The following is a 14,561-nucleotide window of genomic DNA, read 5'->3' as shown; positions in this document are numbered from 1 at the left end:
CGCGTGCGTTTCTTTCAAGGACTGCTTCGTGACGTGAAGGATCCTCGTCTGGAATTCACCACGTGCCAATATTGCAGCTCTTTAAATGTTCAGCTTGTTTGAAGGAATTCGAATAGAACGGCTCTTCGTTTTATTTTGGTTGTGCTAGGACCAAAGCCGTAATTATAATATATATGCTCAAAATGCCCCCCCCCGCCCCAATATTTATAAAAATAAAATTACGATGCTATGTAAATAAAAACAACTTGCTAAACCTTGGCCACAATATCTGAAATTGTCTTCATATAACAATGCATAGATTTATGTTCATGCGATTGTGGTTATGGTTGTACTTAATGAATCCCTAATCTCTGCCATTACATAAAATGAAACAATGTAAAAAAATAAAACAACAATGTCATACAATACACTATTAGACATTGTGTAAAAAAAAAAGTCCATTCCATGTATTAGTGACATTTTTATTTTAGGTAGGAAATTAGTTTTCAAATTGAGATGTTTTTGTTCTGGGGGAGACCCCCAGACCCCCTGGAAGATTTGGGCCCCCCACCCCCAATGTTGACTCCATGGCTATGGCCTTGGCTAGGACGTATGGCTAAAACAAACCTGAACGTTGAAAAAATAAAATAGAACCAAAGGATGGAAAAAGCGCGTAAACAAGCCCACTGAGATTAATTTGAGAGCGATGTTTCCTGATATTGTGAGAGTTATCTCAAAGCCTAATGTTTCCTTCAAGTTGCAGAAATACACTAAAAGGGGGCATTGCCCAAATATCCTTAGGCATGTTATGAAGTATCCTTGAGACTCTGTGAAGCTGTTGTCAGGAAACAGAGAACACTTTATTGATACAACATAGTGGGACGTTGTGATAAATGTACCGATATTTTGGACACCTCGTACAATGTAAAACCCATTCATAATAAAGGTTTTTGGGTTAGATCGCGTTATTTATAAATGTGTCGTAACCCTCCACCACCCGACACGGCCAATCAGCAAAAAATGTCACGTTGACAAAAGACAAATAGTTCACTACTTTAGCCCACCGGTGTGTTGTTGAAGAGTGAATCCACAACATTTACAGTTTGAGTAGTACGACGTTTCGCTGGTAATTACATCCAGCATCATCGGGCAATTCGTAATTACATCCAGCATCATCGGGCGAATTTCCCGTTGATGCTGAATGTAATTACCAGCGAAACGTCGGGCAATTCGCAATCTAACCCAGAAACCTTTATTATGAATAATATTGGTCGCGAAAGCCTACGTGTTAAACTGTAAAACCCATGTCTGGTCAGAGTAGGGGTCGGCAACCTTTCAAATAAGAAGGGCCATTTGTATTTTACTAAAATAGTTCGATAACCCTGTCACACGCAGAGCTGCTTTTACACAAACACAGCAGCTGGTATAAAGCTGATCACTAACAAATTCTTAATGAAACATCGGTGATGGAATGAACTGCGTCTATTGAGTGTTTTTCCCCCTCTCAAGTTATTCTTTAACAATACATTTTGTCGCCAAGACATTCGATAGTGACCCATTCCCCGCCACATTGAACACATTCTTACGTTAAATTATGCTTTGATATTTAAGGTTTTTATTTTAAACGGCTGCCCGCAAAGGGACAGCCAAAGAGCCGCAAGTGGAAAGGGTCCGTCCATAAATGACGTCACGCACCTAGGGGGATGGGTCAGACATTTGTGACGATGTGTGACGAGGGGGGGGGGGTTTGAGTAATGTGACGTCACATCAAAATGCGCAGCTTTAAATAAATGTAGAATTGTTATAACAACACTCCTACAGCATCAGTGCAGCGCCACATTAAATACGCACTACAATGGCAATAGTTTAAAGCGATTTGAAGCATGTTTTATTTTCAAAATGGAAATGTTTTTTGGGGGGGGGGGGGAACAGAGCTTTGTGACGTCATATTTGAGGGGGGTCTCACTTTTTGTGACGCCGTGTGACGACGACGACGGAGTTAAGTAACACCACTGGAAAAAAAATAGTGTCCCTGAAATAAAATATTTAATTGCCTCGGCCATTTTGTATTATTTAGTTCTCCGGCGTACCGCCATAAGGATCACTTATACACACCACTTGAATAAAGTAATTGATGTCTATAGGTATGTGTTTTAAATTTATTTTTTTATTTTTTTGTGCGGTTTAACTTGGTCATTCTCCTTTTTAGCCGCCATTGTTGAGAACTTCTTTCCCCCAGTCACCTGTGCTGTCGACTCCCTGCGCCTTTTCAAGTCCAGGCTCCAGACCTTCCGTTTTTCCTCTACCTATGACTGACTGCCCCTCTATATAAAATATATATGTCCAGTTTCTGTACATCGTCCAAAGATGCAGTCGCATTTAGATGCTGTACAACCCCGAATGGAAGTGTATTGCATTGGTGAACACTCTACGCATCCAAGCTCAATGGAAGATATTTGACACACATTGGTGTAAATATTTACAATTGCAGCTGTTGACTATGTTTGATATTTAGGTGCCGGGGTCAGCACCATCGCTGTGTAATCGCTGGCAAAGAGCGGCAAATTGCCAGCTCAGTTCAAACTGAGATACCAGCTTTGTGCTTGCAAGCACAGTCAGACTTTCTTCAATAACTAGCCTTTTGCCCGTTCAAGGACAGGTGTATTTCAGTAAATCTGAAACTTGCAAGCGAAAATCAGACCGCGACGTGATATTCATTGCATCAATTCGTGTACAATTTGTAAGGCCGCGGTGACACAGACTTATTTCATTTTAACATTATAATCCCTTGTTCATCATGACGTCCTTTTTACTTCTATGTCTCAATAGCGTTACGGAGATCGCGTGACCTGAGGGTTCTGCCTTTGTAGTGAGGGTTGTAAGTTGATGCTGAGGAGGGGGGAGGAGGCGCCTCGCCCCCCCCCCATGTTGAGTGACGTCACCCGCTCATGATTATTAATGAGAAGGGGCTACTTTGTCGAGTGACATCACCCGCTCATGATTATTAATGAGGGGGTGGGGGTCCATGTGGAGGACGCCACCTGTTCATGAGTATTAATGAGGGGGGCTGGCCGACGTGGAGTGACGTCACGCACGGGACACACAGACATTCTTGGCTCATTATAGTAGTACATTTCGGAAACAAGGACTGACTCAGATTCGCTATGAGGCAAAATTAAATGGGCTGCAGTCAACTCCCTTTGCTTATAAGTGGCCTCCAAGTTGAATCACTCCCATTATCAGATCACCTGCTGCGATCTGGTTCCAGCAAAAATACATTGGCTCAGGGCAGCACGATGTGTTTATGATGAGTCAAACCATCTTTGGCCACATGCCCTCTCGTCATCGGCGCATCAGGCTGCTACATCACTGTTCTCGTGAGCTTCCTGCGACACCGCGTGGGCAACCAGGGGAGCCAGCGCTGCTGCAGGGCCTCACATGAGGAGGCACATGCGGGAGCGGCGGCGGCGGCCGGTGTGGAGTTCTCCGCCCGACATCCGACCCGAGCTGCCAGAATGTCCGCTACTCCCGGACGGCCTTCTGTCGCTATGCACAGACGTGACGGCAGCGGTGATCAATTCAGTGAACCTTTATTTTTTAAAGCGCACTTCACGTGAACGAGGCGATTCAGAATGCCTTATAAACAATTACAATTAAATGAATGCCCAACACTAAGAAATATGACATATAAAAACAAAATAATTTCCTCAAGGCAAAATAATTGAAATACAAGAATTTAAAAAAATAATAACAGTTATGTTCATAATAGAGATTTTTTTGGGTTAGATCGCGTAAATATATAAAAATGTCGTTAAAACCCGCCACCACCTGACACAGCCAACTAGTAAGGGTTGTCACGTCAATAGAACATGCCAATTCGTCACTAGTGTGTTGGAGAGCCAAGCCACAACATTTACAATCTGAGTATGACATTTCGCCAGTAATTACAACTAGCTTCAGGCGACAGCCAGATTTGTGGAGAAGTCTAATGAAGTCTAACTGTTTTGTTCCTTATATAGAGGCGTAGATGTGGTGACCACGCTTCTACGCTCTTGCGCCAAGTGGGGGGGGGCGGGGATTACTGAGTCAACGTACATTATGCATGTGCATTCTGCGAGCCCTTTGATCTTGTCCTTCCTGTCCATTGTGTGGATTAAAATAGCCGAACAAACGGTAATCCCTATTGAAGTATGCTGTCCTTTATAGGCATGCATTTAAATAATGTGTAGTGACATAAATGGAGTCACTATGGTGTTTCGCGCCAGCTACTGTCACAAGAGTGGAACTGTACGTCTGAGCCTCTCTCTGGCACCAGAGTGGGTATGGCATGGAAGCGGGCCCTCGGGGGCATAGTTCTGGTGACAGTCTGAGAGAGGGCAAGTAAGGATGTGACAGTCTGGGTGGACTCGCGAGGGCACATGACCGGGACAGGGTAGCGAGGGGTCCCAAAAGGGGGCTCGAGGGACACGTGATGCTTGGTCGAGAACCTTCTGGCAAGAGCCAGAAGGGGGCGTGGCCAAAGACGGAGCAAGGCCACACTTGGGAGCATAACAAGGAAGTCCCGAGAGTGATCGTGGCTGTCTTCTGGAATCAACCCACTGTGCTACGTCTCCTCGATCTTCGGTCATCACGTACGGCATTGTGGGTCAGGCAGTACGTTACTGGCCCCGACCCGGTTAAGTAGTTACCCTGTTGGGGTCTCGTTAACTATCATTGTGCGTTATGTAGTTACCCTGTTGGGGTTGTAGAATAAACGTGTTGTCTCCAAGTTCAAGTGTGTGTCTCCGTTAAATAGACTACAAATGTATTTTTTGATGATTCGCTTCCACGCAGCACTTAGGCGGTCGCTATCCGAAAGGTTAAAATAATTTCTACATCTTTCAATTTCGATAGATTCTCTAATAAGTCTAATTAGTAGTAGCTAGTTTTGCACAGAACTTCAACATTATCAAAATCATTTGAGTGAATTTGATAATGATCAAAATACCGTACATTGCGGGAGTAACTGAGAAACTAGCCAGATGTTTGGAAAAACAAAACATCGGAGTCAGATTTGGCACGGTACAAAGCTGTCAACAGAAGGTGTGTACAGGACTGACCGCACGTGTGGTAAATGTTATGTTGGGCAAACAGGATGAATGATCAGCACGAGACTAAAAGACCATCAGAGAAATATTAAATTTTCGCAAATACAACTATCAGCAGTAGCAGAACACGCGTGCCAACAAGGACACTCAATTGATTTTGATAATATTGAAGTTATGTGCAAAACTAGCTACTACTGGCCAAGACTAATTCGAGAATCTATCGAAATTGAAAGAAATAAAAATAATTTAACTGTTCGGATAGCTACCGTCTTAGTGCTGCGTGGAAGCGAATCATCAAACAATACATTATTCAAATGCATGCCTATGAAAGGCAGCATACTTCAATAGGGATTTCCGTTGGTAGGGCTACTTTAATATACACAATAGACAGGAAGGACGAGATGAAAGGGCTCGCATATTCCACATACATAATATAGGTTAACTCAGTAATCCCCCCCCCCCCACTTGGCACAAGAGCGCAGAAGCGTAGTCACCACATCTATGCTTCTTTATAAGGAACGAAACAGTTAGACTTCTCCACAAATCTGGCTGTCACCTGATGAAGCTAGTTGTAATTACTGGTGAAACGTCATACCCAGATTGTAAATGTTGTGGCTTGGCTCTCCAACACACTGGTGTGCTCTACTAGTGACGAATTGGCATGTTCTGTTTAAGTGACAACCCTTACTAGTTGGCTGTGTCGGGTGGTGGTGGACGATATTGGTCGCGAAAGCCTACGTGTTAAACAGTTATGTTATATGTGGAGCAGTAAAATGCAATGATTGGCACTGGAGCAATGTAAAGCATGGGTTTTTAACACACCAGGTAGCATGATTTTGTAATAATTTTAAAACATTTCCAGGCAGCTGATTGGGAATCGACCCAATCGTGAATTTGTGTAAACTTTGGCTTGGTAGGCGAGCATGCCACCCAGTCAAATCAGCCACCACAGTGGACACTATCCCACTCACCGATCCTCACGGTTGATGGGGTCCTCGGTCAAGCCTCTCTCTGGCCCCGGTGGCCTCTCTGTTGGCCCTGCCATCTGCTGGGACCGGATGGTGGAGTAGGGGGGCTCTTCCGTACCCCACGACGAGCCTGTTGCTAGGCCCAACCATCACACACACGGCGGGACGCGCAGCATTGCTGCTAATCACCCAAGAAAGATGTCTGCTTGTGCATTTTGTCGTGAAGAATTGGGTTGCTTTAGTTTACTCTACCGATCATCTTTTTTGTACGATCAGTCTCAACAACAGACAAGAAGCATCCAATCCATCTGTAGTGGAAATTGTGTTAAAGTTCCCATGATTTACAATAATAATACAATGTGATGGGCATATGAACCTTATGGCAGTACCCCGGGGTACCATAGTACCCCGGCTCTCGCATAATATCCGTGATGCAGTCATTGTTGATGGTCGGCGATGCGGCAATCGATGTATCTCGACGAGCTGTACACGATGCACTATGGTGCATACGAGCGTTCAGTGTTTCAGCGCAACCGTCCTCACTGCGTTTCGACATCGCGGAGTGTGGCACTGATTTCGGATTGATTGGTACCCCAGTCGCGGAGTTAAGTAACACCCCTGGAAAAAATAGTGTCCCAGAAAGAAAATATTTAATTGCCTCAGCCATTTTTTATTATTTGGTACAACGGGGTACCGCAATAAGGATCATTTTGTGTACCAGGGACGTGCGGTCAGGGGCGGCAGCGGAGGCAGAGCCTCACCTGTCATACTCCAATGAAAATAGCTGTTACGAAAATAAAATGTAGATTTTTTTCCACTGATCTGTGTTATAAATGTAATTTCTGTATGATTCCAATCATTACAGAGAGATAGTAACAGGCACGCGGTTATTGCCCGCGCTCCATTCAGTTTCTGAGGGGTTGCGCAATCAGAGGGGAGGCTGAGCTCATCGCTGCCTCACCTCTCGTCTCCCTGTATTTGCAGCGGAGCTCCGCAAATTTGGAAATTTTTACTATAAAAATGATTTGAATCATACAGAAAAGACATAACACAGATCAGTGGAAAAATCTTAATTTTTATTTTATAATTTTTTGCTTTTCGAAAACAGCTATTGTCATTGGAGTATAACAGGTGAGGCTCTGCCTCCCCTTCCTCCCCTGACCGCATGTCCCTGTTGTGTACATAGAGACAGTTCGTATTAAGCAGATGAAAAAAGTCAGGTCTTGAGCATGGACTTGAACAGGGGTAGGGAGTCGATAATTTGGGCAGCTGGAGGGAGGAAGTTCCAGACTGTGGGGGCAGGAGAGGAGAATGAGCTATTCCATTTTAAAACGTGTAAATGCTCGCATAGGGGCATCACTGGAGGGTTTAAGAGAACAGCTGAAACTTATTGAATTAACCAATGATTCTTTAACTTTAGTTCACCACGTCAAGAATAACCAAATTCTAGTTGCAGAAAACAGAGGGAGCTAAGGATGTCCCAGCCATTCAACTGATGACACCGCTAATGAAACACAAATCAAACATATTCTTAGTTCTTTCGGTAAAGTCACGTTGAAGGGAAACAACAAAATAATAAAATATATATAAAACAATAAAAATTCTCACGACGTTTCGACCATAACACAAACGGTCGTCTTCAGGTGTATTGGTTTGCATACATTTATTTTTAAACGGTGCATTTGATGCAAACCAACACACCTGAAGACGACCGTTTGTGTTATGGTCGAAACGTAGTGAGAATTTTTATTGTTTTATATATATTTTACTATTTTGTTGTTTCCCTTCAACGTGACTTTACCGAAAGAACTAAGAATATGAATTACTGCAGTCACGAAAGCTTTAAATCAAAATACAAATCAAACATCTTCGAGTCAATACTGGCCATTTTGGTCGATTGGTGAAGGTGGCATGAAATGTACTGCTGGTGGAGACATAGACTCACCTGCCTGTGGCCTGGATGCCTGATGAAACAGTGTGGCAGGGTCAGGGACCAGGTAGGTGTCATTTAAGGAGCTGTGGAGACAAGATTTAAATAAAATGGATGAACGATGTATAGCATTTGTCATTTAAATTGAGAATACTACCCAGCCATGGGGCATCGTGTTTGAAATTATATTCTTTTACATTTTACAAAATCCCGATAAGATAAACAAGCAATGGTACTGAGGCTCAGTTTCACAATGCAGGTCTCAGGGAAACATCGTGGCAAGGGCTTAAATTAATCTGGGTGTGTCCGTGTCGGCTAACACATCACATCCATTATATCTATTGCCATAGCTGTAGCTAATAGTCACATGCCACCTCCAGGTTTACCAGGAACTCGGAAAATATTCAGTGAGAAATTAAGCCCTGATGGTGGCAGGAGCAGGAGACATGGGGCATGTGGAGACAGTGACCTGGAAGGTAGGTGGGAGGTGGTGGCTGGGCGGGCGTGATGTCCATTCTCAGGAGCAGCCCTTGGGAGCTGCCTCTGCAGGCCACTGTGGGGTGGCTGATGCATGAGGAGCCTCTGGACGGGCCCTGCCGGGCCATACCGTAGGCCCTGGTGGAGTTCACCCCCCACACCAACAGCGCCTCTGCTGTAATCAGTCAGTCATATGACAAATACATTCATATTTGTTTGAATTGCAGATTAAAACGTCTGTGTGCAATAATAGCAAATTGTAATGCATCAATCCACTGTTGGATGAAGGCCTCTCCATGCTGTGTCGATCATGGGAGCTGTTTGACTATACTTCTCCGCATTGATGAGTGCCGGTTGGTGAAGGGGCCACCAAAAACCCGTTCAGATATCACTTGCAACACGGGTGAGGATCAGATACAGATTGCCGAGTTTATAGTGCAGTGTGCTGCACTGTGCCACCAATCCACCCCAATAATACTATGCTTTAGCACATAGTATGATAGTTGCAGTATTATAATTTATTCATGAGTAACTTAGAAATATTAGGCTTGATAACATTGCTCACTGTGTGCCAGGGAAGACTCGGGTAGGGGCCGTCCTGTTTGTGGGATCATCCTCAGGGCCCTGAGGGTGTCTGCCCACCGACCCCACGGCTCGCAGCTCATCCACATGCACCACACCACGCCCGCCTCCTTCACTGCTGGCGAGGGAGAGGTTGAGGCACAATGGGAATTAATCTAACAAGTTCAGAAAAATCATGCATATGCACGAAAGTTGTAACGTGTTCCAATATGCATTTGTCCTAGGAGGTATTTATATATGTGTAGAGGAGCACAATGGCGGAGCCAGCATTTTCAGGTAGGGGGGGGGCAACCCCTCTAGCAATGAAAAATCATAGAGGTGTTGTTAGTAAGTAAGGACTTGTCCCTTGCTTTTTATTTGACGCGTGTGCGGCGATGGCGCAGCCATCGATCGAGGGTCGAATTTGAACCGCGTTGTGTGATCGGCATCGCGCTCGCTGAAGGTATGCCTTCAGGGAAGTCGTGGACTGTATACGCAACTGCGCACAATTCTGTGAGTCACTTATAACTGCTTTGCCGTTACTTATCGCCAATTATGGACTCTGATTATTGTCCTAGCATCTGGCACGTAATAATATGCTACACAGTTGCAGTGGGGATCGCAAAATGCCGATTTATTACTAATAAACCCAAATGATCCGATCGAAATTAGGGATTTCGATCGGATCATTGGGGGGGGGGGCATGTGCCACCCCCCCCCCCCCAACTGGCACCGCCAGTGGAGGAGCACCACGAGAGACGAGCACGGGAAAGTGTGAGTTTGTGGAAAGGTCGTGCAAGGGAATGCAGGATGCAACCTTGCGCAAGTCTCTCTGTGAGTGGGGGCAATTGGGGGCGAACAGGTGTGTGCGTGGGAACACGGGGTTGGCGCCGTAGAGATTGGAGATGGGGGTGATGATAAGGATTAGCTAGTGCGAGGGGCGCCATGGAGACGGCAGCCTAAGTGGGGGCACGTGCGGACTCAGAATGAGGAGGGATATATGAGCAGGAGTGTGCGTGAGCTCTGGGTCGCCGTTGGGAGAGTGAGGTCACCATCGTTGGGAGAGAGAGAGGAACGACAGCCTGCGTGGACGACAGCCCAGCCGCTGCCGAAGAAGGCTCGAGATGTAGAGGTCTCACCTTGTTGCCGGGCGGTGTTGGGTGATCCCCCGCCCAGGCCAGACGAGGGGGTTGACAAAGGGGACCCATACCGGGCATAGATAATGAAGGGATGTCCGTGTAAAGGACAGAGTTCTGATGTGCGCCATAACGGGTGTAAGCGTCGAGTTCAGAGAGTGGAAACAAGCAGTGAGAGTACAATGGACAGAGTGTGTATGAGTGAATAAACGGCAAGCAGCCTTAAGTAAGAATCCTTGTCTCCGTCTGGTTCGACAATCCTCCTTGGTGTCAAGAAGTACTATTCTACATATGTATAGCTTAAGGACATATTTTGCTGTTCTGTCCTCTATTACCGCCCACACAGCACGCAACCTCTATGACTACCTGTTTGCACGTGGTGGCCACCCGAACCAAACAGGCACAAATCTGCTTAGCTTCCGACATCTAACGAGATTGGGTACATTCCGGGTCATACCATACTTAACATAGATTTTACCAGTGAGCTTATTCTATGCAAAATATTCATGTAGTGTGGAAGTAGGTGGCGGCTGTTGGTGAAGCACAGATTGACCACAGCACAAGATGGGCATCGCACATTGACATTTGAACCCTTATGTAACCCCTCAACGGACGAAACATGAGCGATGCCGCCAAGAAGCTTTGTCATAACCGTAAACGCGGTGTCCGTACCTTATTGGCTGCGCCCGTTGGAGGTGGTACCCGTAAGGCATGAGGTAGGTGTGCGACTGGGTCATCTCTTGTCTCACCTGCGCGACCCAAAATACAAGCAGCATTTTGATATCCGCAAGCGTTAGCGTTAGAATAGCAACTTCTATCACCCCTGCTTGTTTATCGTTCTATCTCTCTGCCCCTGGTATGGCTATAATCCAATCAAACTTGTAAGGATTTATTTTTTGGAAGGCGACCGGACAGCAGAAGTAGGGAACCAATGTCTATTAACTTATTAAATACGGTTCATGGTCACGTGAGACCTACATCTTCGAAATGGCCCATAAAGTGTACATATTCATTACTGCAAATGTGGTAGCCGCACTAATCAGGTACTAGAAGGGGAAATTTTTTGACCTAGAATTACTGTCTATAATTTTAGTGTGCTCCTGTAATTGTCAGGACTTCTTGCAGTGACAGAAGGGAATTGGGTTTGTGTTAATGTATGACCCTCCAAAGGTACAGCATTTGAGAAATAAAAAATTATACTGCGTTGGGAGTGATGCATAAGTAGGGAAATAAAGACTCAAGAAATGCAGCAATAACATTGCCATAAAATATAAAATACATGTACAGTTTATACAACAGGCAACATTTTGGAAATTGTACCTTCTTCATGTGAAGAAGGGTCAATGTAATTGACGAAAGTATTGAGTATTTGAGAGTCCTATTTGGCCATCAATAACTTTGTGTCCCACCTCTGATGTAAAACCACACTATTGCATGGAACTAACAGTGAGCTCCATGGTACAACTCTCTCAGTTTTTCCAATCCAACTCTCTTTATCAATGATGAAAACACCCATCACAACAGGGAACTGCATGATGGCAGGAAACAAATACATTCAACAGCACGCAAAGGTGTGCTGCTCACAAAGAGCAGGGAAGTACCACATTGCGTGTATATATGTGGCCGTAAACTTTACGTGGCATCGAAGTTCACCGAGCATGGCACAAGCGCCGTCGTGACGTCACCGCTACTTAGCGGCAAACGGCGGTTGTTGTCGTAAACGGTAATTTTGGTCACATGTTCGGTATTCCCGAGCTGATGGATCAGGCAAGGTTGAGAGCATTGTTAAAACTAGGTTCCAGTTCGTAAAACATTCCGGAGGCTTCTGCGGCTGCTCCTGTATGACGTGAGCGAGGGTGCATGTGGTGTACGCACCGCGGAGGGGGATAGCACGTATCCCATCTGCTGTCCCATGGCTTTCGAGATGCTCACTCTGTACTGAATGGCATCCGTAAGTTTACCCACAATCCTCTCCTGGGCATCCCCAGCCGCTACCTGGAGAGGCAAGGAGGCATTTGTAAGGTTCCATCAAGAACTGTTCTGAAAAAAAGCAGAGATGGTGTTGTTTTGTATAAGATATGTGTAGTGTGTTCGGCTCCGCACTAAGCGTCATCGCACACAGCGTCTCCGCACACAGCAGCTTCGCACACAGCAGCTCTACATCTCCACCGCTGCCCCTGGAGCGGCAGCAGTGAGATGTCTTCACTCTTGGTTCCCAGCAACAACCCCCTCTCCGCTCACGCACACAACTTTATATCACTCTGCTAATTAACCGAAACCTCCTGTGCGTCTCTTTAGCTCTCACCAGGTTAATGCCTGTTGGCCCATCAATTAACCTCTTTGACAGCAATCTCCGGTCGCAGCACGTGCACTTGCTCGACCTCTGTTGCTTCCCTTAATTACTGGCAGTTTGTCGGTGCAAACCTAACGTTGCACACGCACACCTGTTGCCCTCAGTTGCCCTCGGTTAACTGTGCGCACCACATATTTCACTCCTCTACACATTGATCGTTCAATCAAGACAATGATTGTTTATCTACTTTTCTCCCCCACACATTTTCTTCAGCCCCCCTTTAAAACCATACTTGTTTAGTGGCTTGTCATGTAAATCTTAAGCCATTTGTGAATCCACTGAGGGCTTTGAGTTAATATTCTGGCTTACAGTTCCAATACTACCTACTGCACGATACCTTTACAATAGTTTCATAACGGGACACTTTTAGGTCGTATATTTTTTACACTTCATTTATAACAGAAGAAGATTTCCCCAAGGAGCTGTGCTCTTGTGCTCAAAGCCAGACAAAGGGGCCTGGCTGGCTGCCCGGACGCACCTTGTCCTGGCTGAGCAGTGCCAGTGCTTGCTTGTAGCAGGAGACGGCCTTCTCCGGGTCCCCCAGCCGGAACTTGGCCGCCCCGAGGCCCTCGTTGGCCTGCCACTGGCCGTGCACGTCCCCTGCGAAGGGCAGCAGTGTCATTATCGTCAGAAGCCAGCACAGGGTGTGTATTTATAGCAGCATTAAGTTTATTGATTCAACTTTGTGATGAAAATCAGGCTAAACCACCTGAATGTGAAATAGTAGTTGTGTCTCTGCATCTACATCGGCCATACGAAAGAAAAAGAAGTGATGAAAATATAGTTCGTTCGTTCGTCTCTCAATCCGCTAATGCTGGTGAGGGTCGCAGCTGTAACATGTTGAATAGGGCGGTCCAGACCTCCCTTTCCCTGGCGACAGACTCTAGCTCTATTCCTGGAGAATATAATCGTTTACAATATTTGACCTTGAGTGGACGAAAATGGCCAAGCACGATAGTGGCTACAACTACTGCTCCACCAAAGGCCTAGGCGCGACTGGCTATGATGGAACGGAACGAGCAAGTCTGAATAAAGACGAAGATTAAGATAATTTAGTGACATTAATATAGACAGCCGTGCACTGAGCAACCGGGACCAGACATGGTAATTTGTACTATAAATTTGTACTAAAAATATTTCCTGAGTGGACGAAACGAGCAGAATAACTCCATGAAATCCACAGATTGAGACTTGACTAATATTTCACAGGTTGTCGTCGATGAGACAAAGACTAAAATAAATAATTCGGACTCAATTGACACTGGTTGATGGTGGAGGTAATGTCACGGCGCTGTGTGGGGGGGGGGGGGATGACACAGATATGCTGTGTGGGATGGCATGGGCTTCCTGTGTGGGATGACACGGAGATGCTGTGCGAGATGGCCCATGGACGCTGCGTGAAATGTCATGGGCATTATATGCGGAATGACGCAGCACTGTGTAGAATGGCACGAGGAGGCAGTGTGGGATGGCGCAGCTTCACGTGGGCTGGCACAAGGCAGCTGTGTGGGATGACAAGGGGGGTGCAGAGTGGGGGTGGCACGGTGGTCGCTGCGGGCTGGGTTTACCTGTGTCGCGGAACGCCTGCAGAGCGTGGAGGTAGTTCTCCGCCGCGGCCTCGTGGTCCCCGAGCTGGCTGCACGCGAACGCCAGGTTACAGAAGCACTGGCCCTGGGCGTTGCGGTTCTGGAGCTCACCTGCATCGTCCAACATGCGCAAGGCAAAGATCCCCCCCAACAGACTTTTGGGGACAAGTGCAAACGCTCGCATACAAAGGCTTAGCCCCCCATACTGCCGCACAGTACAGACTGTTGCACAAGCGCTGTAATCGAGGACTGATGATTAAGTCTGGCTGCAGGAGGTAAAGTATGAACAAATAACCCCCATGACACGCACGTCGTGGGGAGAACCTCATCCAGCAGTGGAATGACAAAAGGGCTGTATGTGTACATTAAATTTGGCAGGGTGCACAAGGGGTGTGGAGAGTGTGGGTGTGTGGCAAGAACCACGCCTTTGTCTTCCCAGTGCTGATGTTTACAAAGTGCACAAGGCACTCATTTAAGGCTGTGT

General features: G+C 46.1%; 1 protein-coding gene across 6 annotated transcripts in view; it reads right to left on the bottom strand.

Moving 5' to 3' along the window:
- Nucleotides 1–817: 817 nt before the first annotated feature.
- Nucleotides 818–14,561, bottom strand: part of TTC24 (tetratricopeptide repeat domain 24) — a 31,628-nt gene continuing 17,884 nt past the window's right edge. For 4 of the 6 annotated variants that reach the window (XM_076073025.1, XM_076073026.1, XM_076073027.1 and 1 more), the window contains 9 exons: nucleotides 14,060–14,188; nucleotides 12,970–13,091; nucleotides 12,014–12,133; nucleotides 10,811–10,887; nucleotides 9,007–9,138; nucleotides 8,434–8,616; nucleotides 7,980–8,050; nucleotides 6,038–6,170; nucleotides 818–3,525 (listed from right to left, as the gene is read on the bottom strand). In XM_076073025.1, coding sequence (XP_075929140.1) covers nucleotides 3,414–3,525; nucleotides 6,038–6,170; nucleotides 7,980–8,050; nucleotides 8,434–8,616; nucleotides 9,007–9,138; nucleotides 10,811–10,887; nucleotides 12,014–12,133; nucleotides 12,970–13,091; nucleotides 14,060–14,188 — 1,079 coding nt within the window. In that variant the 3' untranslated portion in view covers nucleotides 818–3,413. The remainder of the gene's footprint in view (nucleotides 3,526–6,037; nucleotides 6,171–7,979; nucleotides 8,051–8,433; nucleotides 8,617–9,006; nucleotides 9,139–10,810; nucleotides 10,888–12,013; nucleotides 12,134–12,969; nucleotides 13,092–14,059; nucleotides 14,189–14,561) is intronic. The other 2 variants (XM_076073028.1, XM_076073029.1) reach the window with 2 other exon arrangements.

The sequence above is a fragment of the Petromyzon marinus genome, chromosome 40 (assembly GCF_048934315.1).
Source record: "Petromyzon marinus isolate PM22_M1 ecotype Great Lakes invasive population chromosome 40, UKy_Petmar_22M1.pri1.0, whole genome shotgun sequence".
In the NCBI taxonomy this organism is placed as follows: Eukaryota; Metazoa; Chordata; class Hyperoartia; order Petromyzontiformes; family Petromyzontidae; genus Petromyzon; species Petromyzon marinus.
This window is presented reverse-complemented; position numbering and strand designations above follow the sequence as displayed.